Source organism: Lactuca sativa, chromosome 5, assembly GCF_002870075.4.
Source record: "Lactuca sativa cultivar Salinas chromosome 5, Lsat_Salinas_v11, whole genome shotgun sequence".
Taxonomy (NCBI): domain Eukaryota; kingdom Viridiplantae; phylum Streptophyta; class Magnoliopsida; order Asterales; family Asteraceae; genus Lactuca; species Lactuca sativa.
In genome coordinates, this window is record NC_056627.2 from 183,792,739 (window position 1) to 183,810,890 (window position 18,152).

At 30.5% G+C, this 18,152-nt stretch overlaps 2 protein-coding genes across 2 annotated transcripts; both read left to right on the forward strand.

The window, feature by feature from the left end:
• The first annotated feature begins 1,083 nt into the window (after positions 1–1,083).
• Positions 1,084–2,409, forward strand: LOC111897278 (uncharacterized). The gene is made up of 3 exons (XM_023893241.3): positions 1,084–1,879; positions 1,966–2,021; positions 2,112–2,409. Exons 1-3 carry the CDS (start codon positions 1,647–1,649, stop codon positions 2,153–2,155), a joined length of 333 nt encoding a protein of 110 aa, XP_023749009.1. The 5' UTR covers positions 1,084–1,646; the 3' UTR covers positions 2,156–2,409.
• A 546-nt stretch (positions 2,410–2,955) lies between these two features.
• On the forward strand, positions 2,956–13,520 carry LOC111897245 (cellulose synthase-like protein G2). Its single transcript, XM_023893206.3, has 7 exons — positions 2,956–3,860; positions 4,290–4,373; positions 8,690–8,806; positions 8,900–9,112; positions 9,241–9,340; positions 11,842–12,362; positions 12,836–13,520. Exons 1-7 carry the CDS (start codon positions 3,267–3,269, stop codon positions 13,316–13,318), a joined length of 2,112 nt encoding a protein of 703 aa, XP_023748974.2. The 5' UTR covers positions 2,956–3,266; the 3' UTR covers positions 13,319–13,520.
• The last annotated feature ends 4,632 nt before the right edge of the window (positions 13,521–18,152 follow it).

Below are 18,152 nucleotides of genomic sequence, written 5' to 3' on the forward strand. Positions count from 1 at the left end.
CACCTGTAGGGGCTCAAGTGAATCGGAAGGAGGATCCTGAGAGCGATTAGCAAGAGGTGTTTTCGGAAGGAGGATCCGAAAAAACCGAAACTGAAGCAAAACCGACGGCTAGGGTTTAAATTTTTTAAAAACCGAAAAATCGGGTACGGTTTCGGTTTTTACATAGAAACTGACCGCCTAAACCCGTAAAACCGACCCATATCTAAACCCAAAAACCGCCCCATGTATATATTAAAAAAAACATTTAATATTACAACCCTAAATGGCGTATTCTGTAAATCGAAATCAGGTCTCACTTTCTCACTTAGCACCTTTCTTAATATTGCTCATCTCCCCTCCCCCGATCAAAGCCGACGACGCAACACTCCAGTAGCAAGAGCTCCGACGAGCTTAACCCCATTCCCAAACCGCCGACGCCACCCTTCCAAAGCTGTTAGCTACGCCTCCGATGCTTCGTTCTCGCTTCTCACTTATCAAGTTATCAAGTTCGTTTCAAATTTCTCCCTTCTCGCTTTTCAGTTTCTTACTTCTTGGTTGCAACTGCCAATTGGTTCGTTGCTTTGCTGCTATTGGATTACATGTTCATCCCCAAACAGCCAAACTTGTTGAAATATTTGTTCATCCCCAAACAAGCAAACTTGTCAAGATAGTTCCAATCGGTACCTGGAACGAGTTTGATTCGTTAATCCAGTAGTTTCAAAACACGATTCTGGGTTCAATTAATAAAATTAGTACATCGATTTTGGAATGGCGGGAAACTGCCAACTCTTCTACAACGACACTTAGAGACTCTTAATTCTTATGATTCACTGAACCATCTTACACACCCATGTTCAATTTCTTATTCCGACTACTATAAATTTGTATATAATACTCAATTTTTTAACTCAAAGTTGATGGTTTGGTTTTGGAATTGGCATATGAATTATAATGCTGAAATATTGGCTGTTTAATTATGAATTCTGTCATTTTGATGCTGAAATATTGTTCATGTATGACCTAAAAACATAATTTTTTTTGGTAATGCCATAAATTGTTGATGTTGATTGCATTTTTTTCTATGTAAATGGAAAGGTCTCAACTAGATGCAGAAACTGTTGATGTTGATCTTGATGTTGATGAAGGAGATGATGAAGAAGTTGCAGATAATAAGGGTGGTGGTCATAGAGTATCTTGGGTATTGCAACATTTTGATCGAGAGGCCGTAAAGAAGAGTGCTAAGAAAGTGAAATGGCCATATTGTCCAACAATGATGTGTGCAAATTCAAAGAAAAATGGTACGAGTGCAATGGGAAGTCATTTAAGACTCTATTGTCCAAAATCTCTTGTTGACGACCCTAAAGGTAAAGTTGGTGATACAAAAAAACAATCTGTGTTGAGTTTTAAAAAATTGGGAGACTTGGGGGCTACTTCTTTGGAAGTTCTTTCCTTCAGCCAAGAGAAATGTAGGAATTCCTTAGTCCGCATGTGTATTAAAGACAATCAACCTTTTAGTATAGTTGAAGATGAAGGATTTAGTTGAAGATGGGGTTAATAAAACAGAGCTTGTGATTTATTTATCAGATGGGATGGAAAAGCGGGCGGAGGATTTCCAGATTTTAGAGTAGTGGAAATCTAATTCAACAAAGTTTCATGTACTTTCTGAAATGGCGAAACTTGTATTAGTAATGCCAATCTCTACAGTTGCATCAGAGTCGGCATTTAGTACTGGCGGGAGGGTGATTGATGAAAGTAGAAGCTCCCTTACACATGTGACTGCCGAAGCTTTGATTTACGCACAAGATTGGATATGGGACACCCCAATTGATATCCTATTTAAAAAATATGACGACTTTATACATGGAAGAGACGCGAGAGAAGTTGGTGCCAATAGAAACCGGTAAATATTTTACTATTTTTTACATGATTATAAGTTTATAATTATATATGTTTATAATTACATAATATTGTTTTGTGTTTGTAAAGGAATTGGGGTGTGGTCAAGGGAGTTGCATGGATGAGGATTTACTTGAATTTTAAAGGTTTATAACTTAATAATTATAATTTTATACTTTTGCACAAGTTTAGTTATCAATAATCATTGATCAATGCTAATGTTTTTTGGTTCGTAGATGAATTGGGAATTGGTGAAGAGATTTATGTGGATGTGGATTGAAGATTCATGTTTGCATGTTTTGGTTGTAATCGACTATTTGACTATTCCGGACTTTGTGTTTTAGTTTGATTGTGTGTTTGGTTGTAATTGTCTAATCGACAATTCCAGACTTTGTGTTTTAGTTTGATTGTGTGTTTGGTTGTAATAGTCTAATCGACAATTCCGGACTTCGTGTTTTACTTTGATTGTGTTTTGGTTGTAATAAACCATTTCGGATTTTGTTTGTAACTTGTAATAAACAATTGGTTGTAAAACTCATGTTTTTTGAAGTATTTCACTTCAATTTGGTGCTTTTTGAATTAATTAACTTATTGCTCCATTCTGGAAAATGGGTTTAAACCCAAACCCAAGAGTTTAAACCCAGAACCCATAAGTGTATGCGTTGAACCCAAGAAACCGCCCAAACCGATAACAGAACCCGAGAAACCGAACCGACTAGAAACCGATCCTATTGGGTTCTGAAAACCAGAAACCGACCATTTATGGGTTGGACATTGTCATCACAATTTGGTAAACGTTGACCTCCACGTGGTTTATCATAATTGCAAGGTGTAGCTTTTGATGTGGAAACAACAATAAAAGAAAACATAAAAATGAAACATGATTCCAAACAACATAGTCAAGTTGATAAATGTATTCTATATATCTATGTGAAAAAGAACAATAGTATAAAAGAAGCTGATATACACAATTACAATATATATAGGGGTATCTTTCAGCCGTCTAATAAATTAAGGTGGTTAATTAAGGTAATTAACATTAATGTATACTAAATTCTTTGTCATTCATATATCAAAGTATCGTGAGGGAAGGGCGTGCATAACAATTGAAGTTTTTGGAAGGAAGCCAAACCCCAAAAATGGTAATTTATATACTAAGCAATATTTTTATTTTATTTTATAAATCTCCATATGTTTTTAAATAATTAATCATGATTATCGGTTCATAATTAATATATTCGATATCTTGCCATAATATTACAAAAATAAGGATTAGAAGTAGTGACAAAATATAGAATTAAGATTTGGAGTTTAAAGCACTTGATATACAATCAATATTTAAGAAGAAAAAGGTAGTAATTAACCTCAAAGGAACACAAATTAACCAAGAAATGGCAGCTGCCACCATGTCTCTTAACTCCTGCTCCGTTCAACAACCGCGAGCCGCCGCCCAAAGACTTCACATGCTCCTCCACTTCACGGCCACCGTCGCCATCTTATACTACAGGATCACCAACTTAATCCATGGCGACGTACCCACCCTGCCATGGGTTCTCATGACCGTTTCTGAGTTTATCTTCTCCTTCATTTGGTTCTTAACTCAAGCCTTCCGGTGGCGTCCGGTGGCTCGAACCGTCGCCCTTCATAACCTCCCTGATGACGACCAGTTGCCGAAAGTTGACGTCTTCATATGCACGGCGGACCCCAGTAAGGAGCCGACGGTGGAGGTCATGAACACGGTGTTGTCCGCCATGGGACTTGATTACCCGTCGGAAAAACTGGCGGTGTATTTGTCCGACGACGGTGGCGCTCCGTCGACGGTTTATGCGATGAAAGAAGCATGTTCTTTTGCAAAGGAGTGGTTGCCGTTTTGTAGGAAGTATGGGGTCAAGAGTAGGTGTCCAGAGTGGTTCTTTTCTAGCTATGGACATGACGAATTGCTTTTTAGAAGTCAGGAGTTTGAAGAAGATGAACACAACATGAAGGTAAATTAAATTAATATCCTAAAAGTAAAATAATTATTTACTTTATTTACTGTTCATTACAAACGTACAAAAATAATAATTTTTGTCACAATCGTAAAGTTTGATGTGTTCAAAGGTGGTTGTTTTATTCATCTCGAGATTATAAAAATATTCATTTAAATAATTTGCTTTTTGTTTTTCTTATATAATAAAATCATTTATCAGCTACTCTTTGTTGTTGTAATTCGTAAATAACGTTGAACAATCTTTTAGCAACCAATTAAAGTTATGTGCTACCATAACCAATGTATTTGTTGATCAACCTGTACAAATAGAGTTAGATCATGTTGGAATCTCACAGGCTTCAATTTTATATTAACCTATATTTCAAAATGAATAAATAAATAAAGTTATGTAATGATACTAAGTTTACAAATTCCATATATGCAGTTAGCGTACGAACAATTCAAAGAAAACGTAGAGCGAAAGACCAATGGTGCTTCTGCTGTTAATGATCGACCACCACATATTGAGGTATGGTTTTTGGATTCATTTCAACGATAATTTTCAAAGATTTCCTAGGCTTCTTTGAATCCCTATCTATACTTTATTTCTTAATTTTATTTTTGCAAACTAATTAACCTCCTCTTTGCAAGATAGTAAGAGAAAGAGACGTCGTATAAAAAAGATTCTTCTTGTGAAATGATTAAGATCAAAGATAAGCAATAAACTATTTCATAACGACAGAAAATTGTGAGACTTGGTTACTAAAAAAGGTTTCCTTTATGTTTTAACATTTTCACAATATTGAACAAAACTGAAATTTGAAACTTAATTAGTATTTAATAAATTATTTTATAATGCCCACATAAACGTTATATCAAATTTTCTTTTAAATTTTCACAACAATGGAACAAAGAAAATACAAAATTGGACAACAATTGACTTATTTGAAAGTTGAGTGTTCAATCAAGGCCAAAATCCAATAATGTTGGAATTTTTTTCGGTTGTTAAACCCGAAGAAATTTATTTAAGATCTAACCAATGATGGTTTGATTTTTATGAAGATATCATTAAACTTTAAATTTTACAAAAACCACTACAATTTCAAACAATGTTTTAAAAACCGGTTTGAACCGACCGGTTGAACCGGGAATCGAGGAAGTAAGCGGTTCAACTATCACTGGTTTTATGTCTATTTCTAAACCGGATCGAACCGACAGATTTCTACAAAAATCCGGTTGAACCGATTCAATTAAACCGGTTGAATAGAATAAAAACACATGAAATTGAAAACTTTTGCATAATAAACTTTGGTAGTTTTTTCAAATTTATTAAAATTTTTCTAAATAAAAACACGTAATAAATGTTATGAAGTTTTTGATACGTTTATATTCATCTACGACTTTATTTTCTTTTTAATGCACGTGGATTGATGTAAAACTTATGGTTATGAGTTATTTTAATGTATTTAGATTGATCTACAACTTGTTTTCATGTGTATTTTATTGTTTGAACTTTTGGACATCAAATTCTTGATTTGTGTATTTATGTATGTGTATGAAAATACGAAAAAAAATGAAAAATATAGAAACCGGTTTACTCAGCGGTTAAACCGGTTGAACCGAAAACCGGTAACCATACCGGTTCAACTAAAAAATCGGTTTTTAAAACATTGATTTCAAATGTTTTCTATTTAACCATCGGAAGGTTTGTTCTTTGATTTAACAAAATTTAGCAAAAAAAATTTATTCGGATGGTTTTTTGCAATTCATTTCTAGTTTTTTTTTTGAGAAACCAAACTCTTAATAGTTAAAGAATATATATATATATATATATATATATATATATATATATATATATATATATATATATATATATATATATGTTTATGTTATTCTATTCTAACTAATTATTTTGCAGATATCATATGCTATGAGAATTACTAAGAGAATAAGTTGTTTAATAATGTAAATACGTTCAATCTCACATAACTATTGTCATAAACACACATTTTCACTAATTAAATCGTCTATAAGGTTATTATAGACTTATTATTATTATTCTCATTTCTGTCATGATGTTTGTCATAATGTTTATTGAGTCGTATTTTGTTAGAATGAAAATATGTGAAAAACGATGTGTGAGAACAAAAATAAATAGTAATTAGCGAGAATGCATGAAAATGACGATATTTTTGTAAGGTTGAACGTATTCGCATTGTTAAACAACTTATTCTCTTAGTAATTATCATAACATACGATATCCGCACAATAATTAGTTAGAATACTTGAACATATATATATATATATATATATATATATATATATATATATATATATATATATATATATATATATATATCCTCTGTTTGAGATTGATCCTAGGACCTCTTAGTTAGTAGTTAGATTAGAACCTACATATTAACCAAACTAGTTTATAACCCGTGGAAACTACGGTTATAAAAGTAATTAAATTTTTATAGTAAAACCTCAAAATTATTAATCAGTTATTTTAAATAAATTATTAACTAATTGATATTTTTATTAGTTATGTGAAATTATAATCATTGATTCAAATATGTAAAATTAATTTTGTATATATATTAGACATTTTTTATTTGTAAATTAATGAAAACAATAATATAAAATTTAAAATTTAAAATTGAGAATACATACATTGACAGATAGCATCACATTAATGAGGAGGTCTAATAAATTTAAAATGGAGAGCTAATAGATTGACAAGTGGCAACACATTAATTAAGAGGTCTAATATGGTGACATATGTCAAAAACACTACTCTTTTATTAGTATAGGAAGATAGGAAGATGAGCTAGTCTCAACTTGTAAATTTTCTAGATAGTTAAACAAAAAATTAAAATAGACTATTATGTAGTGACTTTTTTTTGGAATTGTCTTAATTAGTTGATACAAACTTTGAGATACCTCTAAGCAAAGTATAAAACATCCTCCTTAATAAATGAAGGTTTTTTTTACCACATGTCAATCTCTCATGAGTTTTGACACTTGTTATTTTATGGTATTTTTGAAGTAAATATTATCCATTTGTCAATTTTTGGTTTGTTACAATTTTTAAAAGGGCGCTGATTCTTCCACGAAAAAATTTGATTAATCCACTTAAATTAAGAGTGTAAAGACAATTTTACCCCTATTTTGATATTGAATGAATTTTAATTTGTTTTGGCCGCTGCTTCTTTCTTCATAACTCATAAGTCATTATACCAAAATAATATGTTGACACTTTATATCCCCATCTTTTTTTATTCTATACTCATGTTTTATTGTTTAAGCTTTTATTTATTTATTTATTTTTATTTTTTGTGCCGCTTCGTTCTTTCATAAGCAATTATACCCAAATTAATATATTGACACTTTAGATCCTCCATCTTTGTTTTATTATCTGATCATCTTTTATTGTTAACACCGCTATTTTTCATTTCCTCATTTTTAAAACGAACCCGAAAATTTTTTTTGGAAGATTTCGAGATGCCCCTTAAAACTTTTTCAGTGGTTTAATTTTTTTTCGAAAATTTCGTTTTATGTTGCGGTGATACCCTAAAAAAAAAAATTTGGGCTACCCTAAAATTTCATTTTATATTTTATGCTACCCATTTACTTTGATGATGGCTCCGCCACTATACATCACATATGAATATGTACTTTGAATATTTGACATGTGTTATTTTGAATTTTTTATTGCATAATTTTTTATTGTAATTTAAAATTGCTTTAGTTCGAACTAAAGTAATTTTAAATCACAATAAAATGTTATGCAATAAAAAATTCAAAATAACACATGTCAAATATTCAAAGTACTCATATAGTGACGGGTCAGGATCAAAGTAATGGGTAGCATAAAAAATAAAACGAATTTTTTGGGCAACCTAAATTTTTTTTCCGGAGTATAACCGTAAAATAAAACGAAATTTTCCAAAAAAAATTAAACCATTGAAAAATTTGAAGGGGCATCTCGAAGTTTTCCAAATTTTTTCCGGGTTCGTTGTAGAAATATGAAAAGGAAAAATGGCAATGCAAACAATAAAAGATGATCACAGAATTAAAAAATAAAAAAATAAAAAAAAGATAGAGGATCTAAAGTGTCAATATATTAATTTGGATATAATCATTTATGAAGAAAAAGGCAGCAACAAATAAAATAAAATAAAAGCATAGACAATAAAAGATGAGTATATTATAAAAAAAAAAAAAGATGGGGGACAAAGTGTCAATATATCATTTTGGTATTACAGGCTTACGAGTTATGAAGGAAGAAGTAGCCGCGAAAACAAATTAAAATCCACTAGATATCAAAGCAGGGGTATAATCGTCAATAGACTCTTAATTTAAGTGGATTAATCAAATCTCAGCACCCTTTTTAAAATTAAAGTCATATATTTATATATGTAAAGTATTAAATATCATATATATTATATTAAATTGCAACACATACATTTATTCCATTCTTATTTTAAAATTGTACATTAAAAAATATTTTCTATTTACACTTTAATTTAATGTTTAATTTTTTTTTTAAATCAGTCTGTGTAATACACGGGTCTCACACCTAGTAATTACTATTTGTATTAGTTGAAACAATATTGATTCTTAAAACGAAGGGTGAAATATATACATGTTATAATAACCGACTTGTCATATTTAGAAATGTAGTAGATACACCTGCCTTACAAGCTTACAAGACTTCAAACACTCAACTTTATAAATTACATCCAAAAGCTTACCTTAAAAATATATTGGCAAAAATTCTCTACTTTTCTTATAAGAAGTTGAGATTTATAACGTTTGTGTTTCACTTTATATCAACTTCAGATAATAAATGACAACCGAAAGGAAAACCAAATTCAAATGCCTCTTCTTGTATACGTATCTAGGGAACGAAGACCATCTCTTCCTCATCGTTTCAAAGCAGGAGCTCTAAACACACTTGTACGTTGATGAACTTCAATCTAGGTTCTTTTATGTTAATAGTCACATAATAATCCAATATCTCATTTGATCATATACGTTTTTTTTTTGCAGCTTCGTGTTTCAGGACTATTGAGCAATGCTCCATATATGCTCGTGTTAGATTGTGACATGTATTGCAATGAACCAACATCTGCAAAACAAGCAATGTGTTTCCATCTTGATTCTAAGCTCTCTAGTTCGCTTGCTTTTGTCCAATACCCTCAAATTTTCTATAATGTTAGCCAAAAAGATATATACGATGGACAAGCAAGATCCGCATACAAGGTGATTCACTTTGTGTTCGTTTATTTTTCTTTGATTTGTTCATGCAAGGCATTCATATTTGCATGTTAGATCGATGTACAACTTAGTTTGTAGCCGGATGATTGATTGATAGGATTTTGATGTTTTAGACGAAATATCAAGGAATGGATGGCATTGGAGGCACAATTTGTTCAGGAACAGGTTACTACTTGAAGAAGAAAGCGTTGTATGGTTCTCCGAATAAAGAAGGTAATATTAGAGTTTAGACTAGAGCATGCATTATACACATATTCAGTTTCAAAAAGTTGTATAAATCATGGATATCATCAAGAATTTTAACCCACTTTAAAATCATGGCATGGGCGCAATCCATTCACACAAAATTGTCTCAATTTGCATTCACTCCCCTTGATCCTAGTTAGTTAAGAGTTAAAAGTTCTAAGTTCTAATTATATCTTTAAGTTATTTTATATTTTTATTTATTTCAAAAAAAATTACTTCAATATACTAACTTAATTTATTACAGGTAGATAATAAGTTATATGATTTTTTTGTTTATTTTTTTTAAGAATAACGTTAAGATGATCTCATTAATACGTTCAAAATGATACAAATACTAGTTGTGAGACCAATGTAATACATAAATTAATTTAAGAAAAAAAAAAGTTAAATATAAAGATCAAAATATTTGAGAACTTTGAGAAAATAAAAAAAATAATGAATTATTATAATTGAAATGTTTTTTATCTTTTAAATTTAAACAAATAATTTATATAAATAAATAAAAAAAAACTAATGAACTTTAATTTGAGAATTTTGAAATTAAAAGGTAAGTTCATTAACAAAATTGATATCCATTTATTAATACATTTATTGCAATTAGTATATTAAAATATTATTTTGAATTTAACAAAAAAGAAAAACTAATAAAATGACACGTGAAAAAAAAATTAATTCAAAATAACCACAAAATGACATTTGACAAATTGAATAGGAGTATGACATGCGTCACAAAAAAAACATTCATTTATTAGAGTAGATTAGATATTGTTAATTTTAATTTTCTTTTTCATTTAAAAATCTAATTAAACATGATTTACGAGTTAATTAAAAGTAACTACAAATTATAGGATCCTGACCGTTTAGACACTAGACATAACAATAAAAATATTACGAAATATCTTTAGTATTAGACAAGTTACATTTTTATTTCTACAATGCTGAATATAGATGACATTTACTTTATATTTATTATAGAAAAAGAAAATATTCAATTTTTTTTCTATCTTGTATATATTTTTGATGATATATGTCTTTTTAACAATTTCCATTTATTATTATTATTGAACAACAAACAAGAAAATTCTATAAAAGTAAAAGCTAACGAGATGCTATAGTTACAAACGATTTAGAAAAACATGTATACGACCATTACAACACGTAGACCAACATAAAGTCATAAACTATCATATTTTCTCGTCCATTTTCTAACCAAAAGAGAGCTAAAAATTGCACCTCACAAATGTGACCATGCGTGCTCTTAACATTATTTAAAAAAACAATGTCATTTCGATAGCTCCAAATCACCGATATTCTGAGAGATTGATAACTGGGAGATTGATAACGTTTATGATTTTACCTTTATTCAAATCAACAATTGTACTTGACAACAATCTTATGAATTATATACTATTAGAATAATATAACCAAAATTAATTATCCTGATATAATTAAGTTTTAAATTAATTTTTAAATTTAAAACAAACATTTTATTAAATTAAAGAAATTATATCCATAACACAGACTTAAAACGAATATGACACTTGTGTATTATGTATAATACCAGCATTGCAATATATATGTCAATTGGTCTTGTTTATTTACATATGTTACTATGTCTCAAATTATATATTAAGAAATATTATAATTCTAAATAAGTTTAAAACATAAAAATTATAGTTGGTTACATTTAAAATGTCATTGTTTACTATAATATATTAAAAAATTATAACATTCAAATTAACCTGAAGAATCAAATTGTAAAAGAATAACACCTGATATCAAACAACACTATACAAATGCTTAATGAAAATCGAATTTGTGTTTTACTATTTACTAACATATAAAAGATAATGTTAAAATAAGCTTTCTGTTGGCCGCACCAGGACACTTAATAATAAGTAGGGATGTTCAAAAATATCCATATCCGACATTCTGAATCCGAATTATTTGAAAAATTGGATATCCGAATTTTCAGATATCCGAAATTTCGGATATCCCATCTTTCAAAATCGAAATTGGATAGTGTTTTTCTGATTTTTTGGATAATTCGGATATCTGATTTCCGAAAATTTTGATTTTAGTTTATACATTATTTGTTATTTTAATTGCATATGTCTTATGATATGAATGATAATAACTAAAACATATTCATAATACCTTTAATTAAATACTTATATTACTTCGTAGGCTTTCTAATATAAAAATATGTCTTTCTAATTTAAAAACTTCATATGCCTTTCCAATTTGAACAAAATTTTAATTTTTGGATATCTGATTTTGGTATCCAAATCTGTATCCGAAATTTCGTATACACAATCGGATACCAATAATCAACTATCCAAAATTTTGGATATCAGATTATGAACACCCATAATAATAAGAACTGAACCTATAATGGCATGAGCGTTATATAATATTGGAAAATTAAATAGTAGAATGAATCTGTAATTTAATTTAATTTTTTATAGATGAACATTACCTGTATCCACAAGAAAGCTATGGAGAGTCTACCAAATTCATCGATTCATTAAAAGCAATCAATGAGGACACACAAACAGAATTATTTACTGCCGCCATTGTAGCAGAGGCCACAAAGCTTGCTTCTTGTTCCTACGAAGATAACACAAAATGGGGTAAACAGATTGGTTACTCCTACAATTCATTACTTGAGAGCAGTTTCACAGGGTATTTGCTACATACAAAAGGATGGAAATCTGTGTATTTATATCCGAACAGACCATGTTTCTTAGGTTGCACCACCATAGACATGAAAGATGCTATGGTTCAACTCATGAAATGGTCATCTGGATTGCTTCAAGTTGGCCTTTCCAGCTTCAATCCTCTAATCTATGGAGCCTCTAGAATGTCATTCCTTCAAAGCATGTGTTACGCCTACTTCATGTACTCTCCGTTTTTGTCAATAGCATTTCTGATTTATGGCACCGTATCACCATTGTGCCTTCTTAATGGCGTCTCATTGTATCCCATGGTAAAAATCTATCAAAATTCCAGTTACATAATGTTGTTGTTACACATTACATGATAGGATGGAACAAGATTCGACTAGATTAGCCTAAACTAGAAGGACTAGGCAAGCTTTGTACGAATGATCATAAAACCCTACAATGATGATATGGATGCTCACAAATTTTTAATAGAACATGTCCTATTTTCTGTGGGACCTAAGATACTAGATTATAGGGCTATTTTGATGATGATGAGAACATTTAAGCCTTTACAAAAATGACAATTATGAGCGAGTCCATGTCCCTACTTTTTGGATGAGACAAAAAATTGCACTTCTTATCTTATTTACATCATTCCTAGTTCATTCTAGTTAACTAATTATCGTATTTCAAACACAATAGAAGGTTGATATATTATGTAATGTCATGTGTAACAAACAAACATGGCTTCCATTAATGTTTTACTTTTGTAATGACTTGTTATGTTGTGTTTCAGGCTTCAGATCCGTGGTTCAAAGTTTTTGTGACAGTGTATGTATCCTCACTTTTGCAACATTTGTACGAAGTGGTATCAACTGATGGCTCAATTGTGACATGGTGGAACGAACAAAGGATATTTTTCATAAAATGCATAAGTGCTTTGCTATTTGGTTGTGCTGATGTGATGATGAAGTGGCTTGGTGTTGCAAAAGCTAATTTTAGATTGACAAACAAAGTGGTCGATAAAGAGAAGCTTGAAAAATATGAGCAGGGTACTTTTGATTTTGAAGGTGCGAAGATGTTTATGATACCATTAACATTCATGGTGTTGTTGAATGTTGTATGCTTTGTTGGTGGCATGAAGAGAGTAATAAGTGATGGTAATCTTGACGTGATGTTTGGACAGATTTTCTTGTCGTGGACAACTCTATTGTTTAGTTATCCAATCCTCAAGGGGCTCGTACCAAGCAAGCACAAGATTAAGAAGATTAAAACTTAACGAATTACCGATACTTATTCGAAATCTTATTCTATATGGAAGATCTTGGAATTAAAAGATATAGGGAATGTACTTTGATGAAATAATTGATATCATCATGTATACTCTTGTGTATAATATATGGCATTTGATGCTAGATAAATTTGTATGATATCACTACATAATCCAACATAATTTATTTTTGGCAAAAAAATGTCGATTTTGAAACAATTAGAGATAGATTATTCAGATGACATATTTTATTAGAAAGATGTCATGTGATAGTAAAAGGAAAATAAAGAAGCTACTCGAATAAATATGAATGCGATTTTGATGAAGTAACTGATGTCATTTTATCTAGTTATCTATTTTTATATTATTGTACATAAATATAATATATGTCACTTCATGTTAGATATATTATGTATAATAGCACAAAATAATCATACGTTACTAACAATTAAAGACTCTCTTTTGGTAAATCATGTCAACTTTTGAACGACTACACCAACGTTTTATATTCAAATTTATTGGAACCTATTGACAAAACAAAAGATATAAGACAAACTCAAACAAAAAGGATAAATTGTTCACATGTTACAACATAATATGCAACTAGTGTGTGAGCTCGTAGTGAACCACGAGTCACTTTCGAAACCGATAAAAAATTATAGATAAGGGCAACCAATAGTAAATGTATACAATCATAACTACTACATACCCTACACTTAAAAGAAAAATAAAAACTTCTCATAAATGTCATTAAACACAAACCACCTATCCCCACAGCTGTATAAGAAACACATCCGATAACACTCCATTGCTACAACACATCATCATCTACTATATCAACCCCGAAAACCAATAAAATAAAAATAAAATGAAACCCGATTGATTCCATCAGCCCAGTAACATTTTTTTTCAAGAATTCAATCAATTTTTAATAAAAATAAAACACAAACAACTCATTCTATATGGAACCAAAACAGTTGTAGGCACAACCTACATTTGCTTTTAGTGTATTATAGCAACATACTTTCATGTATTTCCATCCCATATTCCAGTTCTCTTCGCAAAATCTTGTGGACCACATGTCTAAAAAAATACAACACCAAATCATATATCTATATATCATGTATAGATAAAATGTGTGTGTGTGTGTGTATATATATATATATATATATATATATATATATATATATATATATATATATGTGTGTGTGTGTGTGTGTGTGTGTGTGTATGTAAAAAGTTACCTTTTTGGACCCGCCATAAACGCCAATGCTTGCGACATAAAAGGGGACCAAAAAAGTGAAGTGCATTGCTATTATGGGTAACTAAATTAAGTATAATATGTATATTGGTAAAAGATGTAGAGTAGAAATTAGACTACATGTTAGCATAAAATGGTAAGTTACAATTATACAGGTAACATAGCCATGTTTTGACAACTTACAATCATACAATTAACAACACTATGTTAACAGATAACCAATCTTATGGTGTGATCAGATTATAGAAAATAACAATTCATAGAAACACACACACACATAGGTTTTAGGATTTTAAACTTCTCCTGATTAAAATTTTCTTCTTAATACTAGCAGTTTTACTAAAACAAAAGTAATAACTTTATAAATCCACATCTCTCAGCAAAATCAAAATGTACATGTGTCTTTAGAGCCTGTTTATGTGGTCTTCACTGCCTTGGTACGCCGGCTACTACATAATTCATATGCAAACAGTTTTATTCAAGTTCATCTCCTTATGTCTTGCCCGAATTGGAGAATACTTTTGTCAGAGATGGTATAGCTTTCTCCAATATCCATCGAAAACAAACTCTCTTTATTCCCACATTGGATGTTTGTGCATCCAATTGCCATCGCTAATATGAATGGACAGTCGGAAACTATAGAGATGGTAGAGCTTTGTCTATAAAAAGTTCATTAAGTTATATCACATTTATGTTGCATCATCACATCATATCCTCTTAGCTTTTCAGTCTGTCACCTGTCGTACTAATAATTTGTAGATCTCAAATTCTCTAGTTCAACCTCTAATTATTGTGATTTCATTTCTTTTATGTAGCACCTTCTTCAATTAACAAAATACACTTAATTGTTGTTATTCGTATAAAAACTTTACAAATGGAACTACAACCCCTTTCATCATTAATTACCGATGATGCAACAAATCTATTTAATATAACCAGATCAAATCATTACCGTCTGACCTTCTATTTCTTGGGGTTTTGATACGAAATATAATTTTGTTTTTCACAAAAACCGGCAATGGAAGACTTTAAAAATAACAAGTTTAATTTTAATTCATAACAAAACCAAACCATCATGAATCCATTTATAAAGGTTAGAATGAAATAAAAACAACCATAGGATGTTTTAGAGACATTTGAAGCCTTTAAACGCACTTGGTTTTGGGGTGTTGATGAAGATGTAAAGTCAAAGAACATGATCTTCTCTACAAGTATCCACCATCAAGATTAAGGCACTTTGAATGCTAGTTCCTTCTTGTATAAAGTACTTAAGCCTTTAAGTGCTTAAATAAAATAAGCACTAAAAGAAAAGCACTTTAAGCCACCAAAAAGACTTGAATAATCTTCAAAAGAATGAGGGCTCCAAGCCCTTTCACGCCCATGGTTTTAAGAGAGAAAAAGAGAAGAAGAAGAAGTGCTTCACTTATCAAAAATGCAAGCCTCATGCATCTCTTATATAGTCCATGCAAAGTAAGGCCTTTTTATTAAAATACTCTAAAGTATTTCTGGCCTTTAGAAGCATGAGAGACAAAGCATGGAGGTTGAAAAGCAACCCCTATATTTTAATATTTTTGGCCATACCTCTTGAAAAGAGAAGGATTCTTTATTTTTTATAAACTCCAAGTTTATAAATATAAATTTTGTATTTAGGTAAAAGACAAAAGAATCCAACTAGTCCAAAATATTATGGATGACTTATTAATTCATACCATATGAAATAATAACTAGTTATACTCTCTTATAATTATTATTTTCATAAAATAATAATTATTCGCTAATTATAATACAACAATCGATATTATTTATTAATAATCACATTAATAATAAATATATAAAATGTGCCAACTTGATAAAAGTGTGACCCTATAGGATCATATATTATTAGCAATATCACTCCATAATGATTCTCGGGCATATAGATTCAACAATCTCCCACTTGCATAGGATTCATTATAGACTGACATAGACAGTAACTGACGTCTAGCAACGGGCTACTTCCCCTAATAATATATATGAAGGGTGACATCTCATCAACAACCAATTCCAGGAGCTCTAAGCTACAATTGTTACCAAAGGTGTGGTATCAATTATTCCTTTGTCTCAGACATCATGTCGAACATGAGATATGGATTGTCATCAATCTCATTTATTGTTTAACTTTAACTAAGGCCTTATATGTCTTGCTCTCAATGAATAAGAGGGACAAATCCCATCTCGTTTACATACGCCCATCAATGTAGTTCATGTCATACCCAAAGATGGCCCATTTGACTGCCTCTTTTACGGAGCAACGTTAAACCATGTCAAAGCACATCAATTCCTACACTTCAAGTCTCAAATATGCATCTCAGGTCTAAGAATACAAAGATACAACCTTGATCAAAACATCACTCTTGACTACGATCCATAAAGTGGTTTTGATGCGGGTCATGTCCAATACTTATTCTCCTAATAAAGTATCTATGAAGTTGGTAGCAACTCTTGCTATTCTCATCTCCATGAGAATCCACCAATCCACTCATATTAGTCTTACCTCATAGATTCTCCCACAACTACGAACGACTATGGACATTTAGAATAACCTAGTTATTCAACGATTTAAACATGCTAATATAGAACACAACAATTATTCAATGAATGACTCATATCCAATATCTCAACCCATTACAATATATGTTGTCTTTATTGTTCCAATATCCAAATACTAAATTTCAATTAATACATCTACTTATATCGACAAGGCCCTATAGCACCAGCTTGAATTTCATGCTTTAGCTAATGATAGAGCTTTTTCAAGCAGATTTGTCAAGCTTGATTTGTGTAAAGTTTGCGAATACAATCATTTCCAGTTTTATATATAACTCATATATAAAGAAAAACTATTGTAAATGAATTAGATGCTAGAATATGACTTAGATACCAATACTTATGTAATGGTATTACTCATAGTTATAATGAACTATACATTAAGCATCTTTGTACGTGGTTCTCCAAACCATGAGGTACTCTAACTCTGATGTGTAACTGTAATTAAAATCTACATGGAACCACTATCCATGTAACTATTTCTTCATTCATAATGAGGACACTTCCGATTGCTGTCTGGGAGTCATCTCAATCTATTTGAAAATTTAGCACATGTGTAACAACTTTAAACATAGTTTTCTTTCAAATACTCCGTAGACTAGGAATATTTCTCTAGTTCTCGCAAGTACTTTTTTATATTCCTGTAAACACAACGACTTGTTCTCGGATTATATTGGTATCATTCGACATGCTCTAAGCATACGACTTATTTGGACTTTATGCATAACCATGAAACATATGATTAATCCATTTGCATCAGCATACAAAATACAATCATATTATCTAGTTCAAAAACATTTGCACTAGGACTTTGCTCAAAATCTTGTCATGTGGTTTTTGACAAGATAACTCTCTCATTTATCTTAAGCTCTTTAAGATCCTTAACAATTAATGCAATTTTACTGAATCATCTAAGTTGCCATGATCTATCTATATAGATCCTTATTCCATGAATTAATATGTCGACTACATATAACATTAGGAATGTTACCGCGC

Excerpts from the sequence above, each read along its gene's own strand:
- LOC111897245 (XM_023893206.3), top strand. The coding sequence starts at position 3,267 with ATGGCAGCTGCCACCATGTCTCTTAACTCCTGCTCCGTTCAACAACCG. Across the intron at positions 3,861-4,289 it reads AAGATGAACACAACATGAAG|TTAGCGTACGAACAATTCAA; the intron begins GTAAATTAAATT and ends CCATATATGCAG. Across the intron at positions 9,341-11,841 it reads TGGTTCTCCGAATAAAGAAG|ATGAACATTACCTGTATCCA; the intron begins GTAATATTAGAG and ends AATTTTTTATAG.
- LOC111897278 (XM_023893241.3), top strand. The coding sequence starts at position 1,647 with ATGGCGAAACTTGTATTAGTAATGCCAATCTCTACAGTTGCATCAGAG. Across the intron at positions 1,880-1,965 it reads GTTGGTGCCAATAGAAACCG|GAATTGGGGTGTGGTCAAGG; the intron begins GTAAATATTTTA and ends GTGTTTGTAAAG. Across the intron at positions 2,022-2,111 it reads GATTTACTTGAATTTTAAAG|ATGAATTGGGAATTGGTGAA; the intron begins GTTTATAACTTA and ends TTTGGTTCGTAG.